We start from the raw sequence: 22,746 nt of genomic DNA, 5'->3' as shown, positions 1-22,746 counted from the left end.
TAGATAAATGATAGAAGATAGCTATAATAGAGACAAATGGTGGAGACATAGAGAGATGGATGGATGGACAGAAAAGATAAGATAGATGGATGGATGGATGGATGGATGGATAGACAGACAGACAGACAGACAGACAGACAGACAGACAGATAGATAGATAGATAGATAGATAGATAGATAGATAGATAGATAGATAGCTGGATGGATGGATGATAAACATTTCTTTACCACTTTAGGGGAGCCAGACACACAAGGGAGAACAAAGATAAACCAAACAATGTGACCAAGCGTGCCCAGACAACCTATACAGGCTGCTACTGATCCAGTGCATTTCTGTAATATCACACTTCTTTTTAAAGAAGGCAATAACCAATGGCTTAGTAGCACGAGCCATGTCCGCCCTCAGAGCAGATAAGAGGCACGGCAAGATTTTATACATAATCTAAGGACATAGCCAAAAGTTGAGTCCAGGAACACAACTCAATAGAACTCACCATCTTGCTGATTGAACTATTGCTTAAGTTAAGATCTATATTTTCTCCAGCCTATATGCAACTATCTAGTTATTCTTAATCTTTCCATTGTACAGAACGTTTTCTCTCCCTGTGTACCATCTTGCCTATTACCTCTCCATTTCATTACATTGATTTTTTTTTTACCATTTTCCTGCTATATCTAGGTCACTTAATCATGCACTTCACCTAATCAGGGAACCCCCGAACTTTCAGAGTTGGCAGGCACTTTAGGCAATATCAGACTCTTAACACCATCACTCTATGGAAATGAAGGCCCACAGAGAGGGAGGGGATTTGTCAGGATCATACAGTCAGTTAGAGGCAGAGACAATAAGTGAATTTAGGTCTCCTAGATGATGCAGGAGACAAAGCACTGGGCCTGGCACCAGGAAGACCTGAGTTTAAATCTACCCTCAAATACTTATTGCTGTATGACTCTAGGAAAGTCATTTAACCTCTGCCTCAGTTTCCTCAATTGTAAAATAGGGATATTGATAAACTTTATTTCCTGGGGTTGTTGTTAAGATTAAATGAGATATTTGTACATATCTGTTTGCCTCATAATAGATACTTATAAATGTTTGTTCCCCTCCCTTTCCCCACTCCCTGCCCAGGGCTCTTTCTGCTATATCAAATTCCCTGCCACATAGTACAACCTCTGTAAAAACTATATATTACAATTTTAAACAAGTAAATATTAAATTGAACTCTTAAATCCATTCATATACTGTTAGTGGAAGCCAGGACAAGCCACAAGACTATAAATACCTTGGATGCTATGTAGCCTAGAGCAACATGTTGATTCAGTGAGGCTTAGTATCTTCCTCCCCTCAATTTCTATGAAAGGCCATCCTCATTATGGAATTAAAAACATGATTAAACCAGAAAAAACAATATGCGCAATAACTACTGCAGTATAAATGGAAAGAACAAGAAAAATAAGCTTAACACTGTCTAATTATTGTGATCAAGCTCAACCGAAAAGGGAAAGACAGAGAGAGACAGACAGAAAGAGAGACAGACAGAGGCAGAAAGAGACAGAAAAGGAGAAAGAGAGAGACAGAGAAAGAGAAAGAGAGAGTGAGATAGAGAGAGTGAGATAGAGAGGGAGAGAGAGAGAGAGAGAGAGAGAGAGAGAGAGAGAGAGAGAGAGAGAGAGAGAGAGAGAGGGAAAGAGAGAGAGAGAGAGAGAGAGAGAGGCAGAAAGAGAGAGAGAGAGAGAGGGAAAGATGGAAAGACAGACAGAGGCAGAAAGAGACAGAGAAAGAGAAAGAGAGGGAGAGAGAGAAACAGAGAGAGAGTGAAACAGAGAAAGAGAGAGAGACAGAGAGAGAGAGAGACAGAGACAGAAAAGGAGAAAGAGAGAAAAAGAGAAAGAGAGAAAGAGAGACAGACAGAGGCAGAAAGAGACAGAGACAGAAAAGGAGAAAGAGAAAGACAGAGAAGAGAGAGAGAGAGAGAAACAGAGAGAGAGAGAGAGAGAGAGAGAGAGAGAGAGAGAGAGAGAGAGAGAGGCAGAAAGAGACAGAGACAGAAAAGGAGAAAGAGAGAGACAGACAGACAGAGGCAGAAAGAGAGAGAGACAGAAAAGGAGAAAGAGAGAGACAGAGAAGAGAGAGAGAGAAACAGAGAGAGAGAGAGAGAGAGAGAGAGAGAGAGAGAGAGAGAGAGAGAGAGAGAGGTACATTTCCCTCCTTTCTTTGAAGAGATGGGAGATTATGGATACATCATCAACTGCTGGGCTTGGTCAATGTCTTGCTGAGCTGATTTATTCTCTCCCTTTATTCTTTGTTACAAGAGGTGACCTGAGTTCAAATTTTAGCTCTCTCATTTATTAGTAATATAACTATAGAAAAGTCATTTAACTACTCAGTTCCCTTGCCTGTGAAATAGGATAATATGTTTGATCCATCTCAGAGAATTATTATGAGAAAACTCATTGTAAACCTTAAAGCCCAGAAGAAATGTAAGCTGCCATTGTTGTTGTTATTATTATTATCATTACCCCATACAAAATCACAGGAAAGGGTCACAGCAATTGTTTATCACATCCTTGGGAAGTACTTGTTAAGAAAGCCCCAATCACTCATATCTGGTTATAGGAGAGGAGCAGATGTTAAGAGTTAGTATCCCCTACAGTGGTATGTTGACAAATGTTTAAAAACCGACTCTATGAAAAATGTAAGCAAGACACACTTTTAAGTTTAAGGGAATGTTTTCCTCATCATTTTTTTAAGTCCAGACAATCAATAAAACAATAAATCAAGCCCTGATTTACATTTGCTGATTTCTAAAGTATAAATGCTCACACCAAAAATTTAACAATCAGCTCTGGCCCTAGCCACATTCAACAATGTAACAATTTAACAATTGGAGCTAGTTCTAACACACTCCTGCAGGCATTTACCTTTGTAAGCTCTGTGAAAGAGCACATTTGCATGAAACCAAAATCAAACAACTAGGTGCACTTCCTGGAGTCAGGAAGACCTGAGTTCAAGTCCAGCCTCAGACACTTACTGGCTCTATGACCCTGGGCAAATCACTTAACGCAGCTTGCCTCAGTTTCCTCAACTGTGTAATGAGCTGGAGAAGGAAATGGCAAACCACTCCAGTATCTTTTCCAAGAAAAGCCCAAATGGGATCACCAAGAGTCAGATGTGACTGAAACGACTAAACAACAACAAAAATCAAGGCTCCCTAATGAATGCTGGCAATAATAAGTATTCCTTCTTTCTGCTAGCAGACAGGTAGTGAGATAAAGGAGTCAGAAGCTCAAGTTTTCTCTTATAACTCAATTCAATTGTACACAATTCAAAATTAAGCCCCTAATATTTAGCTGGTAGCACTGTGCAAGGTCCTGAGGATATAAAGTCCAGTATAAGCAATCCCTGCCCTCAGGGACCTTAGGTTCTACCAGGGAAAAATAATATCACCATAGATAAGTAAATACAAAATACGCATTTTTAAGTTAAATGCAAAGAAACTTGGTGGATAGAGCACTTTTTTCAGTTGTTTTTCAGTCACGTCCAACTCTTTGTGATCCCATTTGGGATTTTCTTGGCAAAGATACTGGAGAGGTTTGCCATCACCCTCTCCATCTCACTTTACAGATGAGGAAACTGAGGCAAGAAGGGTTGACTTGACCGGGCAGGGTGACATAGCCAGTGTCTGAGGCTAGGTTTGAACTCAGGAAGATGAATCTTCCTGACTCCAGGGTTGGCATTCTATTCTCTGTGCCACCTGGCTACACTTTGGGGCATCAGAAAAGGTCTCTTATAAGAAATTTTCCTTGTACTGATCCTTGAATGGAGTTATGATTCCAAGAAGAAAAGCAGAAGGGATAGACCATGAAATATAGCCTGAGCAAAGGTGCAGAGGTAGGGATAGAATAGTGAATATGAAAGAAAGGTAAGTAGACCAGTTTAGTCATAACAAAGTATGTAAGGGGAAGTGATGTGAAAATCAATGTGGACCAGAAGTTGAAGCAAGGTATTGAAGCACTTTAAAGGCCAGAGAAGTTTTTATTTCATCCTAGAAGCAAAAGGGGCCATCGAAGCTTCTTGAGTAAGCAGATGACATTGTCGTATATGTACTCTAGAGGCAGGATTGGAAAGAGGAGAGGGTGGAGACAGAAAAAATATGAAATGGTTGAAGCAAGAGATGATAAAGACTTGAACCAGAGTAATGTCTGAATTATGATCATTTCATTTCTCTTTTCCCAGATAAAAAAAGTCACACTTCATACGGTGTTATTATCAAGTGATTGTGAAAGCAAAATATGCATGGACTCTTGCCCAGCATGTACTGTCCCCCACTCCTAATTCCTATCCCAGTCAACACTGGTATTAATGAAACATCTTGTGCTAATGTAAAACTGACTCCAAAATGCTGACCTTCCCGGATGGGCAAAGCTATTGCCACTTGACTTGGGCCCTCCATTACCTGATGACGCTCCCAGTTTCTGGAAAAGAGGCTTTGAAGATTCGAGCCCCATTGCTTACCAGACTGTTTCCCTCTCAATTTCAATTGTGTATGCTGGGGCTGATTCATGAGGAAAAACCACATATTTATGCAGGCAGCTGGTGGCTTGAGGGGAAAGGTTTAAGGCAAGCAGGGAATTTTGTGTGGAAATCAATTCTTTTCGGAAGTCAATGTATTATGGACGTTCATGCAAGAAAAATTCCAGAGAGAAATTAGCTGCCCATGTATGGCAGATACCTTAAGGTAACGCATCTATAGTCACTGGAATAATGTTAGTTAACCCTTCAGGCACCGCTTAAATATACATTACCAACTGAGTAGATATAATTAGAGACATAGTGTTGGCCCTTTAAGTATATAATTCCTTAAAGAATTGATTCAGGACACCCAAATACATTCCAGCAAACTGTAAGTGGACATTTCCAAATTGCCCTTCTGCAGGGCTTTCTGAGCAGTATACGAAGCAAGGGCCTACTCATAAGAAACCCTGAAAATCAACTAATCTGCTTATGTCCATTTAAATGTGGAGGGGATTGAGGGCGGCGGGGGGGGGGGAGGAGAACTTAAGCTCTTTGGAGGTAGACAATGGTTCATATTTGTCCTGAGTTGATGAGATAAATCTGGCTCAGTTTAGCAATCCTGGAGAACTGTGACCATAAGACAATGGTTTAAAGAGTGTATTAAAATAGGTTGGAGGTTTCATATTCTATATGCCAAGATCAGAGAAGAAAAAGATCATAGGTCAAACCAACCCTCTACTCATGGAGAGAAAAAAAAGAAAGTATTTGCCCCTCTTCTGAAATCGTTTTTGCAGCTAACATTACGAAGCTGTTAAAAGTGAGAGCCAGGAAGATATTAAGAAACCCCACAGACACCACTACCCAAAGGACTAGTTTCTTTCCTAAAAGAAGCAGCCTTGAATTTGCCTCATCTGCAGCACTGCCTGTGAGTAAGGGGGTGAGCTGGGAGGGAGGACATTTTGTAAGCTGTGAAAAAAGCAATTTCACAACTGAAATGCCCGAGCAACATGAAGAGCTAGAAGGTGAGTTAACTGTAAAGGTGACTGAAAGCGGGGAAAATTTATATACACTGTGACCAAGTGTTTGGTCATAGGATCTGGGCCATGGCAATTCTGGGATAATAAGCAACCAAAAAGTCCCTGCAGAGACTATCAAGTACCTGTTCTTTCCCTTCCTTCTGCTTGCCTACTCGCGTGGGTAGACATGCTCAAGGTCAGGGTGGTATTTGCTGGCCAACAGGACAGCTAGGTGGTACAAGCAAAGAACACTGGGCCAAGAGTAAGAAAGACCTAAGCCTGTGTCCAGACAGATACACTTAGCTTCAGCCAGCCTCAGTTTTTTCACCTCTAAAATGGGAATAATGATAGCATCTACCTCCTAGGATTCTTATAAGGATCAAATAAGAAAATATATGCAGACCAGAATATATATTTCATATGTATGTCATATATATACAAATATGCATAATACACATACATATATATATATATATATGTGTGTGTGTGTATATGTATCATACATCATTCCCATATGTACATTCACAGACATCATAACCGCAATGTATATTCAGTTTCTACTTATGTCCACTACCTGATATATGTGCATCCATATCATCTATATTTGTATCCGTTATCATCTATATCTATGATTGTCTATATATATGCCTACATCTGTATCATCTATTTCTATGTCTGTGTGTGTGTGTAAAATGTGTATGTGGCATAATGGATAAAGCACTGATCCTGGAATCAGAAAGACCTCTGAACTCAAATCCATATAGAAACACTAGCTGTGTGACCCTGGTCAAGTCACTTAACCTCTATTTGCCTCAGTTTCCTCAACTGTAAAGTGGGGATAATAGTACCTGCCTCACAAGATTATTATAAGGAACTAATGAGATAATATTTGTAAAGCACTTAACACAGTAGCTAGCACATAGTAGGTACTTAATTATTACTTGTTCCATTCCCCAATATCTATATTTATAATCTATATTTATATCTAACCACATACTCATTTGTTTCTCTGACTTCTCATCCTCTCCTTGTTTGTATGTGATGAAAATTTGTGTTTGCTTGGGAACAATGAATCTATCTGATGCTTTCTTGCTTTAAAAAATATTGTTATACTTTGTTTCTAACATCATCTACATGTTTTTATTAATATTTTCTTACTACGTTTCAGTTTACCACAATTTGGGAAACACTGCCTCGAAGGGAATTATGACCCTAAAAGACATACATACCTGGGACTCAATGGGACCCACCCATGAATCAGTCTCTTTTTGTTCAGTCATTTCAGTTGTATCTGACTCTTCACGATCGAGGTTTTCTTGGCAAAGATTCTGAAATGGTTTGTCATTTCCTTCGCCAGATCATTTTATAGGTGAAGAAATTGAGGCAAACAGGGCTAAGTGACTTGCCCAGAGTCAAACAGCTAGTTAGAGTCTGAGGTCAGATTTGAACTCAGGTCTTCTTGACTCCAGACCTGGCATTCTATCCACTATACCACCTAGCTACCCATAAATCAATCCCCAGAATAAACAAATATCTGTGATTTTTATGCCAGACTGAGTCTAGCAAGTAGAAAACAAGAAAGCATATTAGCCCCTTTGCACTAGGTTTTCCTGGCACACTCTCTTCTGCTCTACTAATAAAATTCACATTCTTTTTTCTAATATCATTGGATTTGGAATTAAAGGGCTCGTGTTCAAATCATACATGCCTCTGACATTTAATAGCTGTGTGACCTTGACTAAAGTTATTCTACCTCCCTTGGTCTCATTTCTCTCCACCTGTAAAATGAAGTGGTTTTAATATCTAGGCTACGAATTCCCTTTCAGCTCCAGATCTACTTAACATCTGTTTTCTGAGGATACAAACAAAACATCCTTGCCCTCAAGGAACTTTTTACTGCTTGACTTTCTCTTCTAATTCTAACTGAGGAGAGGTTATGTGACTTTGGGCAAGCAATCTGACTTCCTCAAACCTCAATTTCCTTCTCTGTAAAATGGAGGTAATAAGACTAAAATAATAATAAATGATAATATCTTATTATTTACCATACAAGTCTATTTTAAGGAAAGTACTTGGTAAAGCTTAAAAATCTACAGAAGTTTTAGTCACTGAGTCAACTGAGAAACAAAACAGCCTCAATGTCAATGGTGGTAGATGGAAATTAAAAGCATTAGACAGATGATGCTCAGATGAAGTAAACCAGGCTAGACACTCTGACTAGGAGGATAACATCAGGCAAGTCTGACAAGTCATAAAGGCTATAATTATTAATAAAGCAAAGGACACATGGCAATGAATGCAAAGAGAAAGGTCAGAATATTGTTCAGAGTTGCCAAATAGAGACATTACAACAGAAGGGACAACATCAGTAGGTATTAAGGAAAATAAGCAAGGATGAAGACAAGTACATGTATACTCACATATAATCAACTTGGGAGACACCAAGCCTAGGTAATGATCTAAGAGTCAGGATATCTGTATTATGCTTCCATTTCTGTTACTAATCTGAAGTGTATTATTGACCACTTCATTTAATTTCCCTGTGTGTCAATATGATCTAGAAAATGTGGATAATATAACTTGTTTTAGGGAACTCATAGGATTATGCTAACAATTAATTGATGGGATATCTGTGAAATCATTCGTAAAACATGAAATCCTTCTACAATGCATACAAAAATGGCCACATTTTCCCTAAATTTAAAAAAAAGTAAACTTCTCCCTACATTCTAGGCCAGTAAATCATCTTCTTGTCGCTCCTTTTGGTGCCCAAGCTTCTCACTATTTACTCATTTCTAATCTAATGCAATCTGGATTCTGCTACCATCATGCCATAAAAATTATTCTCACATACATCACCTGATTCTTCCTAGGTTTTGTCTTACTCCTTCACCTCTCTCAAGTATTTAATGCTTTTGGCCACATCATCTTTTTTTTAAACTTCCTTCTCTATCAAGAAATCCACAAGTATTTATTTATTTAATCAAGTATTCATTTAGCACCTATGAAAATCTAGGCAATGTTCTAGGTATAGGGAATACACAGACTATAATGAAACAGTTGACCCTCACAAAGATTACATTCTATTGGGAGAATCAATATGTGCACATGTAAATTATGCAGTTATATCCAAATAAATATGAGAACATGAGGACTTTTTTTGTTTTGTTTTGTTTTTTTGAGATGGAGTAACACTAGGAGTTGTGGCTATCAAGAAAGACCTCAGGGAGGAGATGACATTAGAGCTGAGTTTTGAAGGAAATGAGGGATTCTAAGAGTGGAGATGATGATGTGTGAGTACATTCCAAGCATAGGAGATAAACTACACAAGGGTGAGGAAATTGGAAATTAATGTGTGAGGAATAGCAAGAAGGTTGGTTTGTCTGGACTATAAAGTGTATGAAGAGGTATATTGTATAATAAGATTGCAAATATAGGTTGCAGTCAGGTTATGAAGTGATGTAAATGCCCAGCAACAGAGTTTGTATTTGATCCTAGAGGTAATGGAATGTCTAGAAAAATAGTGAAAAGATAAGGTCAGACCTGTGCTTTAGGAATGTCACTTTGAAAGGTGATGGGTGAGGAGGGGATGAGTTGAATAAGGGAGAGACAAGAGTCAGAAAAACCAATTAGGAGGCTATTGGAATAGTCTAGAAGACACATGATGAGGGCTTGAATTATGATGGTAACCATGAAAATAGAGAATGGGATAGATACAAGAGCTATTATGAAAGTAAAATCAAGAAGATTGAGCAACTGATTGTATATGTGGGGATAGAGATACTGGGGGATCAGAGATGACTCCAAGGTCATAAACTTGGGTGACTAGAAGGAAGTGGTGGCTCTGAGAGAAATAGGGAAGGTTGGGATAAGAGTGGGACTGGGGGGAAAGAGAATGAGTTCTATTTCATAAGTGTTGAATTTGAGATGTCTACTGGACATCCACATAGAAGTGCTCAATAGATAGTTGGTGATGTGAGACCAGAGCTCAGAGAGAGAACAGATATGTAGATTTGGGAGTTACCAGCACAGAGAAGATGATTGAACCAATGGAAGCAGATGAGGTTACTAAGAGAGAAGTTGAGAAGACCCAAGTCAAATCCCTACAGGACATAACTAAAAAGGGTTTGGGAACATGGGGGATGATCCAACACAGTAGACTAAAAAGGTACAGTCAGACTAGTAGAAGGAAAACTACTAGAAAATAATATCATGAAAATCCAAGGAGAAGTTCCCAAAAGGAAAGAATTACCAACAATATCAAATGTTACAGAGAGGTCAAAAAAGATGAAAATTTAAAAAAGGTCATTGGATTTAGCAATTAGTAATTATTATTGATTTAATTGTAAAGTGCATTTCAAATGCAAATGACTCTGGGTTCTTAAAGGTTATGGCAGCAGAGCCAATAGGCCCTACCATGCTGGAAAGCATACCAAGGTATGGAAAAGTTACAATTTGCTTTATTAGAGCCCATACTGATGAAATTGTCTCATCATTGAAGTTAAGTCCAGCTGTGATGAATATCACCTGGTTTTGGTCCAGCCACATAACAGGAAGCCATCATCATTAATACAGATAAACAACATAATAGAGAATGCAGAAAAACTGAAAACATAAACAGATTGGACAAAATATAACACTGAGTTCAACAGAACCTAATCAATCTAAAAACAAATAGCAATTTTTTTCACTTTTTGAAATAATTTTAACATCCATGTTTTCTTTTCCAATTTTCTACCACAGTTTTATTTTTTATGAATAGCCTTCAATTTATTTAGATCTTTTTTGTATTTCTTTTTTAAATAATATTTTATTTTTCCCTAATTACATGTAAAACATTTTTTAATATTTGTTGGGGTTTTGTAAGTTTTGACTTCCAAATTCTACCCCTCCATTCTTCTCCTCCTTACTCCCTGAGATGAGATTTTTTTTTTCATTATTCCTATAACACTAAAAAAAATGAGGCTAAAGCACATTCAGGTTTATACTAAGCACACATACCAATAGTAGGACATAAGTTAAAATATACATATATATCTTAATGATGTACTACATAATGATATGAACAAATATATATGTACGTATATACACTGTGTGTGTATGGGTGTGTGGAGAGAGAGTAAAGAATGCTACAATAACAAGGTAAAAACACAAAAAAAGTTTGCAGAAGTCACAAGTTTGAAAAAGAGGGAAAATTAGATATTGAAACAATTACAAGAGCCAGAAAAGGAAACGAAAAACAAGAATATGCTGACCAAGTTATAATGAAGATAAAAGTGTTTTCGTGGGCTTCTTAACATAGTAGATATAGAATTGGAAGGGACCTTAGAGATCATCAGTTCTCATTTTGTATATAAGGAAACTGAGTCCAGAGAAGGGACTACAGCTTGTCCAAGTTCACATAAGTAATAAGTGGCAAAGCTGGAATCCAAGCTTATTCTCCAAATATAATGCAGAGAGAAGTAAATAATTGTTTGCTTGTTTGTTCATATGTACCAAATTGAAGGACATGTTATATCTAAAATGTAAAGTATGCTGTAAGATCAAATGCTTTTGACCATTTCTACAAGCCATTTCTAAGTCAATATTTTGCCACTGCTGATTGGGTCTTGCCTAACTTGTCAGTCAACATCAATCGAAGTTGACTGAACAACTTTTCACCCAATCGGCTTTTGTCAGTTGTGGCTTATCAACTCGTCCCTTTTCCTTTCCCTGTGTGCCAGTATATGTCATTTGCCCCAAAAAGTACTGCTGCTCAATACAGATGATCCAATATTACCAACCGCATGTTACCATGCAATGCTTGGCATAGATATGGTCCTTCCTAGAAACAGAAGGATGTGCTACAGAGATCACCTTTGGGGTTTTCTTTCTTGTGACTCAGATGTCATTCGATATGTCCAAGATTCTATAGCCAATGACTCACAAAGCATCCTAAAATGGGATGCCCTTGGACCCAAACTGAGTCCAAATAAAAGCACAGCATGCTCTCAGTATATTACAAACTCAGAGCACTACAAATGTTTCCAGGTCCATGAGTTTCAGTTTCCTAGGACCCTTGCAGTTCTGCCTGCTTCCTTTACAAGCATATTAGATGCCCCCATTAGGTACCTAAAATGGTGTCTAAGTGCTGTACTTGGAATAAACATAATTAAGAGTCTGGAGGAGAGTTAAAGAGATAACCACAACTTTTATTAAGGGTTATTCAGCTGAAGGTAATTGAAAACACACGATTAAGAACAGAGAAGGAAAACAAGAAGCTCATTTTCTCTGCTACTCAGAAACTTCACTAGCTTTATAGCAACGGGCACAATACTATCTCAGGGAAGGATTCTGAGTCTTTTTTGGTTTAACCCTTTCGTGGACAATCCTTATGTTTCAATCACAGGTAGACAAAAACTAGAAAACCATGCCTATTAATCTACTACAATCCCTCACTACAAACCCAAATACCAAAGTGGAACCAAGAGGCTTCTGGCAGCTACTCCTTACCTCAAAGATAAAATACAAACATCACTGTTTGGATTTTAAATCCTTTTATGATCTGGTTCCAACCCCCTTTTCCAAGGTTCGTGCTCATTTTTCTCCTTCACACATTCTCTGTTCTGGCCAAAGTAGCTTACTTGCTATCACTCATATAAAACACCCCATCTCCCATCTCTGTCCCTTTGCACAGGCCTCCTTCCATGTTTGTAATGCATTTGCTCCTCACCCCTACCTCTTAGAAGGTAGCTCTCTAGCTTCCTTCCAAGTTCAGTTCAAATGCACCCTTCAAGAGAAAGGCAATCCTTATCCTCCCAGTTGCTTCTGCCCTTCCCAAGATAATATTTTGTATTTAGTTGTCTATATACTTATATATGTTGGTTTCCTCCAATAGAATATTAACTGGTTCCTTGGAGATTTGGTATTGCTTAATTTGTTTGTTTGGTTTTGTTTAATTGTTGCATACTTTAATAATGTTGCTTGGCATTGTTTAATTTTTGTGCCTGGGAATATGGTAGGTGTTGAATAAATGTTTATTAAATTGAATTGAATTGGAAATTTGAAAGTTCTTAAGAGCTACCTGATGAAGTTGAATGTGACCACCCAAGAAGTGGTTAATAGGATACTGGTTATATTGTGTAGACTGTATTAAACCAGGAAGTGAATTTGGAGCAGCTAAAATCTTAGAGTAAAAGACTTGCAGTCAAACTTATGAAAAAAAATTGCTTCTGAAGAAATGGAGTAAAAGAATCTTTGCATCAGCTTGTGTCTCCCCTCCTTCCCTCCTTGGCCAAATGGGGACCTTGTGAGCTTCCAAAGGTCTGGAAGTTTGGGACCTTTCCAACTTCCCATTGACATCCTAGCAGATTACTTGGATGGCAGAGACTGCACTGGGAGCCAAGGATAGACTGAATATAATGAAAAAGGGCAAATTCAGTATTCTACTAGGAGCCCAGCAGAAAGTTACACTATACCTAAAGGGGACATCATGAAGACTCATGGAGGAAAGAAAAATACTTCTAGAACCATGATGTTGCCAGTGTCACTTTGCCATACTAGACTCTCTAATCTTGAGCCCTCTTTCCTCTGGACTCTACATACACTTGTGGGAAAATTTGTCACAAATTTTGGGGACAGAGGATGTTTTGTGCCAACTACTATATCACCTTTGCAAATATCCCTTACTAATCCTTAGCAATAATGCCTTACTGCCTGATTAGGTGAAGGCAAACTAGACCATCTTCTGTCTCAAGTCTTCCCTAGCCTTTAATTACTGAATGGGCATTGCCTCAGATGAACTGAGATCTGGGAAAGACCTTACTGTAAAAAGGCCATCATCTCCCACTGCAACTGGAGCCATTGCCAGTCATCTTGACCTATGTCTTGTTACTGGACTCTGATGACTCTGGAGGAAAGAGTAAGGCACAGCTCTTCCACACTTCAATCTAATTCACTTGCAAATCAAGGCATCGCAGTCCTGATGTCATTGGTCCTCTTCAAGAACAAAAAACAAACAACAACATCGACTAATAATCACTGGGGAAACACAGTGGTGGGGGTTTGCGACCTATAGAACAAAAAAACAATTTTTAAAAAACCCTCAATTCCCTCAGGACTATTTCTAGAACCTTAAAGGGAGATACGTCATCTAAGCTTTGGGAACCAAATCTAACATTACAAGCGGAAGTTAGGGAAATAAGTCCAAAGTATGTGTTGAGTACTTTAATATAGAAAGGAAATGCACATAGAAGGAGTAGTGGCCATGGTAAGATGCTCTGGTCCAGGAAGTCACAGAGATGGTAATGTGAGCCACAGGAAAATTGATTGACAATTAATTGGTGATATTGCCCTAATTTGCAACAAACTCCAACTCCATTCCTTCTCACAACTGCTGTTATTCAATTGAATTTACTCTCCAAATGAGCCTCTTGGGAATTCATGCCTCCTCTTAACAGAGCTTATGGCCTTACCTCTACAACATTGGTCGGATCTTGGATGTAGATGCCAGCTGGTGACAATACCTCAATACTAGAAAGACCTTCAGTTCCAAAAACTCCAATTACCACATTGTTTCTTACTATATTCCCCTGTCCTGAGAAATCTACACACACAAAAAGAAAGAAATCAAAAGTAGAAGCTTTAGAACTATAATTAATAATCTTGACTGGTCAAATCCTTTTAAATCTACTAACTGATTATATGTCTCACAGAGCACATGGAATATGCATATGTCATATGTATATGTATATAGGTATGTAATATAAACAGAATATAGACAAACTGTGCTGAGCATATTTAAGAATATTTAAGGCATTATACATTATGCCATCGGCTTGCTCTGTAAAATACATGACATCTTAAATTTATTATAATATATTTAAAACAAATTCATCTATTTACCAGTTTTTCTTCTGGGGACAGCCTTCCAAGGGAGATGTCTCATTTCCATGTAAGTCCCTGAGGAAAAAATACAGTGTAACCGCAGCACATTTCGTGCCACTGAACAAAACAAGACATACCAACCATATTTCTTTTTTTTTTAATGTTTTTAAGTTTAGGAATCACACAGGAAAACTGAGATTTCAGGGACCCATCGATCATAAACATTGAAACTGGGAGAGAGAGAGACAGACAGAGAGATGACTGAAACAGAGGTACAAAGTAATCATCACTATTGTCATCCTGTTCCTAGGAAGAGCCAAAAATGAACCACCCCCAAGAAAGAAGACAACACTTCATGCTGTTTCCTGTTACTTTATGGGTCAGATTTGGTAAGTTTAGGATGCATAATTCTACAATTTTTAAAAGCTGCCACCAGGTGAACAGTAGTATCTGGAATCTCAGTGGTCCTTCATAGTACAGTTAATTTTCACACAGATATGGGCAATTGAAAAAATAAAGAAGATTATACTTTTCTACTTAGTTACATTTTTTTTTCCAGGAGTCAGTTAGGTGGTATGGTGGATATAGCACTGGGCTTGGAATCAGAATGTTCCGAGTTCAGATTCAGCTTCAGACATTTACTAGCTCAGTGACCCTGAACAAGTCACTAAACTTTTTTCTTCATCTGTACAATGGGGAAAATAATAGCACCAATCTCACAGGGTTGTTGTAAGGACCAAATGAGATAATAGGTAAGGAGCTTTATAACCCTATTTCTTTAGAGTTTTAAAACATTAGCATAACATCTACTATTCTATGAAATAATATGTAATTAGCATAAAACATTCCTAAATAAGACATGTAATTGAGAGATTTAAAGAAATGTAAACTTTGGTCCCTTTCCTAATATAAACTGTTATTCATTTTAGTCTTTTCTCTCTTTGCTCTTTAAATTTTTAAACAAAGAAACTTTAACTCTTGGATCTCTTTGGTGGTTAAAATTCCTGGCCTAATATACAGCTTTCTGAGTTGCAGTCCTCTGCAGATCTTCCTCAGCTATCCTTACTCATGACTATGTAACTTCTTTCTGTTTAAACATGCCTTAGGCTGCTTTCCAGATTCTCTTCTTCAGGTCCCTGCAGAGGCATTAAAAAGAATAAGATTCCATCTAGAACCACTAAGAAAAAAAATAAGATTTCATCTAGAACTAGCATCTCACTTGGAAAGGAACAATTATTATGAATGAACAAGAATGATTAGCTAATCAGAATTTATTAAGTCTCAGTATTAAGTGCCAGGTACTGTGCTAGGTGCTATGGATACAAGTTCAAAGAATGACATATAACCCCTAACATCCCTGGCAAGTGAGCAAGTCAAGTCAAGTTATTAACCTCCAAGGGTCTCATTTTTCTCATCTATAAAGTGAGAGCATTTATTATCTTAGTATGTGCTAAGCAATAAGGATACAAACATAAAGGAAAAGGAAGACAAGACGTGACTGGTAGAAAAACCCAGAGAATGAAGTGGGTTAGTCTGAGCCCTTCCTCAAAATGGCAATTCCAGGAAAAAAATTACCAATAAGAGAAAGGGGCCTTGAAGAAGGTTGAGGAGGGAGGGAGGGAGAAAGTAATTGAGCCATAATGGTGACATCTGGAAAATTATCACCTATCCTTTGATTGAAAATCTCTCTAATTAAGGAAAACTCACCAGTAGACATCACCATGACAATCTAAGGGATCATATTTGAGCTGAAAAGAATTTTAGAAATCATCTGGTCCAATGAGGAAAATGAGGCCCTTGGAGGTTAAGTAACATTCCCAATGACCCACAGAAAGTGGCAGTCAGGGCATGAACCCAGGTCCTCTGAATATTTTTGCATAACATTGTCAGGAATTTTTCCCCTTACGTCAAACCCAACTCTATTTTTATATAATTTCTACCCATTACTCCTAATTCTTCTCACTGGAGCCAATCAGAATACAGCCAATCCTACTTTCAATAAAGAGCTTGAAATATTTGAGAAAGAACAGTTATACTCACCCCCAGTTCCACCCTTTAAGCCTTCTCAAGGATAAATATTCCTAGTTGTTTCAATGTTTCATGTGCCCTTGCTCATCAATGGTGTATCCAGAAATGAATACTGTATCCTAGATGTGGTCTGAGTAGGGCACAGTACAATGGAGCTGCTAATTCCCACATATTTCACATCAGATTTCCATTAATAAAGCCTAAGCAGCCACTAGTTTTATCAGCTACCACATCAATCTGTTGACTCAAATTCAGCTCATATTTGTAGTCCACAAAAATTCACAAAACCTTTTCACAAAAACTGTTGTCTATATACACCAATCACATCTTATATTTATGCAGTTGACTTTTCGTTTTTAATTATTTTTTTTTATTAACAAGCATTTTTTTTCTCACTTCCACTCCCAAAACTAGAAAGAAAAAGAAAATAAAAAGAACCCTTGTTACAAATACACATAGTCAAGCAAAACAAATTCCAACAATGGCCATGTCTGTAGTGATAGTCCATCACCTCTCTGTCCAGGAGATGGGGAGCAGCTTATAGTATATGAAGTAATGGAATACTATTATGCCATTAAGATATATCAATGGGGGCAGCTAGATGGCATAGTGGATAGAGCACTGGCCCTGGAGTCAGGAGGACCTGAGTTCAAATCCAACCTCAGTCACATAACACTCACCAGCTATGACTCTGGGCAAGTCACTTTAATTGCTTCACACACACACACACACACACACACAAAATATACATTAATATATATATATATATATATATATATTATATATATATATATATATATATATATATATATATATATATATATATATATATATATATATATATATATGGGTGGTTTTAGAGAAATGTGTGAAGATTGATGCAGAGTGAAGTGGGCACCTGCTCACTTTTTGAAAACATATGTAGCACTTCTCATTTCTCCTTGTTAAATTGCAACTTATTGGATTCAATCCATTGTTTCAGCCTACTGAAATCTTTTTAGATTCCAGTTATGTCATCCAATAGCTTAACCACCATACCAAGATTTTGATCTCATCTGAAAATGTGATAAGCACACCATCCAAGGAATTATTCCAAATGTCTAACATAACAGGGCCAAATGAAAAATATCGTGGCACTCCATTAGTCAATCCAGCAATTATGAAACCACTTAACCGTATTATCGCCAACTATCTACAATTATCTACAACACTCCAATTTGTTCACAAGACTATCATATAAGCCTGTCAGGTACCTTGCGAAATCCAGGCACACTGTGCCTTTGGCACATCCGTTATCAGCCAATCTAGGATTTCAATATATCAATGACTTGTGACCTCAAGGTACAGGGTAAGCCCCTCCATTGATGAACACAAATAAAAGGTTTTGGAGTTTGTTCTTAAGTTGCTATGATCAAAAAGTTACCAGTCAATCTCTAGTCATAGGCTTCTTTAAATTATCTAGACTGACCCTTTGAAAACAGATATCAAGTTTTTCCCTGAGCCTATAATTAAAACATTTCTAACTTAATAGGATCTGCCAGAGACTACACTCTCCTGGCAGAGACTCCACCAAGTCACCCCTGTACCACTTTTTGGCATTAGAGTAGACTTTCAATGAACATAACTCTGCCAAAAAGCAAGTAAGATTTATCTGCCATCTCTTTTTTTTTTGATAAATCATGCTTATTTAGAAATATAAGCACCCCTTTAATAACCCATATTCAAATTTTCCTTGAAATAGACATCCAGTTTACTTGCCCATAGTTTGAAGAATCAATTTTTTTCCTTTTTTCCCAAAATTGGGATGGAATTTGCCCATTTGTTTCCTTCAGGACTTTTCCTATTCTTTATGCCTTTTTTTTTCTTCAAATAACTCTAACAACAATTAATCCATCACATTTTTAGATACCCATAAATATTGTTGACCTGGTTCCATTTTCCTCAATATTTGTTATCTTTGTTCAGCTCATTCTGAACTTAAGCCTCCCTAGATTTAATAATAATACTAATAACCAGCATTTATATAGTTTAATGTACGGAAAGCACTTCACAAATATTATCTGATTTGATCCTTACAACAATTGTGGGTGGTAGGTGCTATTATTATCCCTATTTAAAGATGAGGAAGCTGAGGCAGAAAGAGTCTTATACAAGGTCACATATGTAGTAAGTGTCAGAACCCAGTTCTTCCCGACTCCAGATACAGTGCCCTATCCACCACATCTCTTAACTGTATTCCTACAAAACCATTCCTCTCGTTTGTGTTCATCTTTAATGATTAGACCTTACTCCCATCTTCTGTGCCCATCTTTAAACTCTTACTCAGTCAGGGGCTACTAGGTGGTACAGTGGATAGAGCACCAGCCCTAGAGTCAGGAGGACCTGAATTCAAATTCAGCCTCAGATATTTACTAGCTATGTGACTCTCGGCAAGTCACTTAACTCCAATTGCCTCAAAAAACATTTTCGTCAATGTAAGTTTAACATTTCTTTAGATACCCTCTTCCTCTTCTTTCTCAACAAAATAATTTAAGTTTCTGTCTTCAGAGTTTTATTCTTGAGATTCTTCCATACTTCTTGAGCTAACCTAAATTTGTGATTACTTGTTGCTCCTTATTTCCTAGGCAGATTTTCTTTCATTTGATGTCTCTCTCAACTTTCTCTTAGCCCTTTGATTCCCAAGCTTATGTCAATTTTAATTTGCATTTAATGCTAAAATTTCCCCATTAAACATTTCACTTAGCAGACCTTCAAGTTTTACAGTCTGGCTTTTGATCTAGAGAACCAATTCTTAAAGGGAGATAGCATCTTTAAATGAATTTAAATACAACATAACAAGAGCTAGAAACAGATCTCTTCACACCCTTCATCCAGCAAAACATTCTATGGCTCTCTTGTTCTGCTCTGATGCCTTTTTCATTTTAGACCTATCCTTTTTATTAGCTGGCTCCAAGGGGGCACTGGGCTTTGGGCAGTTATTGCCCCATTGTTCCCCATCATTTCCCTATACAGTGGGTGTAGGATGAATATTATTATGGTATTTCAGTTCAAAATGTGATGCATTTGAGTTACAACATAAACTTGATTTCTTGAGAAGTCAATAGAAGGCTTGAGGGAAGAATTCAAGAACTCCCAATGTTCATTTTTGGCAGCCTAGGTAACACTTGGTATATTTCTGTGACGTCATGCAAAAAATATTCATTTGACCTTTAAATAAAGAGAAATACTGACAAGCAGTATGGGGCACTGAACAGAGAGGTAACCTTATTTTTAGGAAGCCCTAGATTCAAGTCCTACCTATGACATGTACTAGCTCTCTGATCATGACTAAATCATTTAATCTTTCAGGAAATATTCTAAGATTTGAAATTACAGGTCAGTTGCAATATTGCATCAGCAAGAATTCTCCCAATGGGAATTCAGATGAAATCACATCTAGACCAAAATAAAATAGCTAGCATTTATATAATGCTTTGAAGTTTACCAAGTGTTTTACATGTGCTGTCTCACTTTATCCTCAAAACAACTTATTGAAGTAGGTGCTATTATTCTTTTTTAACCTTTCTTTACTATTTTTATTGAATATATTTATTTTAATAGTATTTTATTTTTTCCAAATTACACATCAAGACAATTTTTAGCATTCATTTTTACAAGATTTTGAGTTCCAAATTTTTCTTTCCCCCATCCTCTCTTCTTCTTAAAATAATATACAATTGATATAGGTTATATATGTGCTATCACATAAAACATATTCCCATATTAGTCACAGTTGTGAAAGAAGAAACAGATCAGGGGGGAAAAAACAGGAAAAAATGAAGTGACAAAAATATGTTTCAATCTGCATCTTCATGATTCCTTTGTACTTATCTTGGATCACGGTGTTGCTGGAAGAGCTGAGTCATTCATAGCTGATCATCACACTATGTTGCTGATACTTTGTACACTATGTCCCTGGTTCTGTTCATTTCACTTTGCATCAGTTCATACAAGTCTTTCCAGGTTTTTTTCTGAATCTGCCTGTTCATCATTTCTTATTTCACAATAATATTCCATTACATTCATATGTCAAAGCTTGTTCAGCCATTCCCCAATTAATGGGCATCCCTTCAATTTCTAAAATTTTGACAACACGAAAAGGGCTGCTATAAATATTTTTGCACATGTGGATCCTTTCCCTTGTTTTATTATTTCTTTGGGATACAGACCTAGTAGTCATAGTGGTGGATCAAAGGGTATGCACAATTTGGTTGCCCTTTGGGCATAGTTCCAAATTGCTCTGCAGAATGGTTGGATCAGTTCACAACTAAACCAACAGTGCATTAGTGTCCAAATTTTCCCACCTCGTCTCCAATATCTATCATTTTGCTTTTTTTGTCACATTAGCCAATCTGATATGTGTGAGGTGGTATGTCAGAGTTGTTTTAGTTTGCATTTCTCTAATCAAAAGTGATTTAAAGCACTTGTTCATATGCCTATAGATAGTTCTGATTCCCTCATCTGAAAACTACCTATTCACATCCTTTGACCATTTATCAGTTCAGAAATGGCTTGTACTCTTATAAGTTTGACTCTGTTCTCTCTGTTTGAGAAATGAGGCCTTTAGCAGAGACACTTGCTATAAAGATTGTTTCCCAGCTTCCCTTCTAATGTTGCTTGCATTGATCTTGTTTGTGCAAAAGATTTTTAATTTAATATAACCAAAATTATCTATTTTACATTTCTTAATGCACTCTTTTGGTCATGAACCTGTAACTCATTTATCTTCTCCTTTAAGAATTTCAATGCTATGCCACTTGATGCATATATGTTTAGTATTGATATCATTTCATTGTCTGTGGTACCTTTTAATAAGATATAGTTTCCTTTTTTATCTCTTTTAATTTGGTCTTTTTTTTGTGCGTTTTGTTTTGGTTTTTTTTTTTTACTTTGTCTGAGATCAGGATTGCTGCCCCTGCTTTTTTTTTTTACTTCAGCTGAAGCATAACAGATTCTGATGCAGCCCAGTACCTATTTATTCTATATGTGTCTCTCTGCTTCAAGTGTTTCTCACAAACAACATATTGTAGGATTCCAGTTTTTATCTACTCTGCTATTGGCTTCCGTTTCATGGGAGAGTTCATCCCATTCACAGTTATGATTACTAACTGTGTAACCCTTTCTCTCCTTGACAGTGTTTTGCTTCTGTCTACCGCCTTCCCTAGTCTGCCCTCTCTTCCCTCAGTCCCCCCACCTGTACTTAATCTTTTTCCCTCCTACTTTTCTGTCGGGCAAGATAGATTTCTATATTCCACTGATTGTGTATATTATTCCCTCTTTGAGCCAATATTGATGACAGTTAGGTTCAAGTGATGCCCATCACCCGCTCTCCCATCTTTCCCTCCATTGTAATAAGTTTTTTTGCACCTCTTCACGTGAAATAATTTACCCTATTCTACCTCTCTCTTCTTTCCACACACAGTGTACTCCTCTTTCTCATCCCATAATTATTTTTATGTCATTCCTCAAAGTTGCCTTATATTCACACCCTCTGTCTATGTATATTCCTTCTAGTTTTACTATTAGTGGTATAATTTTTAGGAATTATAAGTATCATCTTCCCAGGTAAAGGTGTAAACAGTTCAGCTCCATTGAATCCTTGATCTTTTTGCCTTTTTAAACTTCTCTTGGGTCTTGATATTGGAGACAAAATGTTTTGTTCAATTCTGGTCCTTTCTTTATGGAAGTTTGAAATCCTTCTATTTCATTTAATATCCATTTTTTCCCTTAAAGTATTATGCTTAATTTTGCCAGGTAGGTAATTCTTGGTTGTAGTCCTAGCTCCTTTTCCTTTCAGAATATCATGTCCCATGACCTCAGATCCTTTAATGTTGCAGCTGCTAAGTCCTGTGTAATCCTGATTATGGCTCCCCAATATTTGAATTATTTCTTTCTGGCCACATGCGGTATTATTTTTCCTTGGTGTGATAGTTCTGTAATTTGGCTATAATGTTCCTTGGAGTTTTTATTTTGGGATCTCTTTCCCGAGGTGATTGATAGATTCTTTCAATGCTTATTTTGCCCTCTGGTTCCATAATATTAGGGCAGTTTTCCTTGCTTATTTCTTGAAAGATGTTGTCGAGGTCCTCCTTTTGATTATGGCTTTCAGGTAGTCCAAGGATTCTGATATTGTCTCTCCTAGATCTATTTTCCAGGTCAGTTGTTTTCCCGATGAGATATTTTATTTTTTTTCTTGTTTTTTTTTCATTCTTTTGAATTTGTTTGATTGATTCTTGATGTCTCATAAAGTCATTGGCTTCCACTTGCCCGTTTCTAACTTTC

General features: G+C 37.2%; 1 protein-coding gene across 1 annotated transcript in view; it reads right to left on the bottom strand.

The window, feature by feature from the left end:
• LOC144457664 (fibrocystin-like) overlaps window positions 1-22,746 on the bottom strand; it is a 179,742-nt gene that overhangs the window by 48,846 nt on the left and 108,150 nt on the right. The window contains exon 8 of the mRNA XM_078155660.1: window positions 13,986-14,116. Coding sequence (XP_078011786.1) covers window positions 13,986-14,116 — 131 coding nt within the window. The remainder of the gene's footprint in view (window positions 1-13,985; window positions 14,117-22,746) is intronic.

Source organism: Phascolarctos cinereus, unplaced genomic scaffold (genome assembly GCF_003287225.1).
Source record: "Phascolarctos cinereus isolate Bilbo 61053 unplaced genomic scaffold, phaCin_HiC Scaffold_5;HRSCAF=322, whole genome shotgun sequence".
Lineage (NCBI taxonomy): Eukaryota > Metazoa > Chordata > Mammalia > Diprotodontia > Phascolarctidae > Phascolarctos > Phascolarctos cinereus.
Note: the sequence above shows the minus strand (reverse complement) of the source record. Positions and strands in the feature narration are given on the sequence as shown.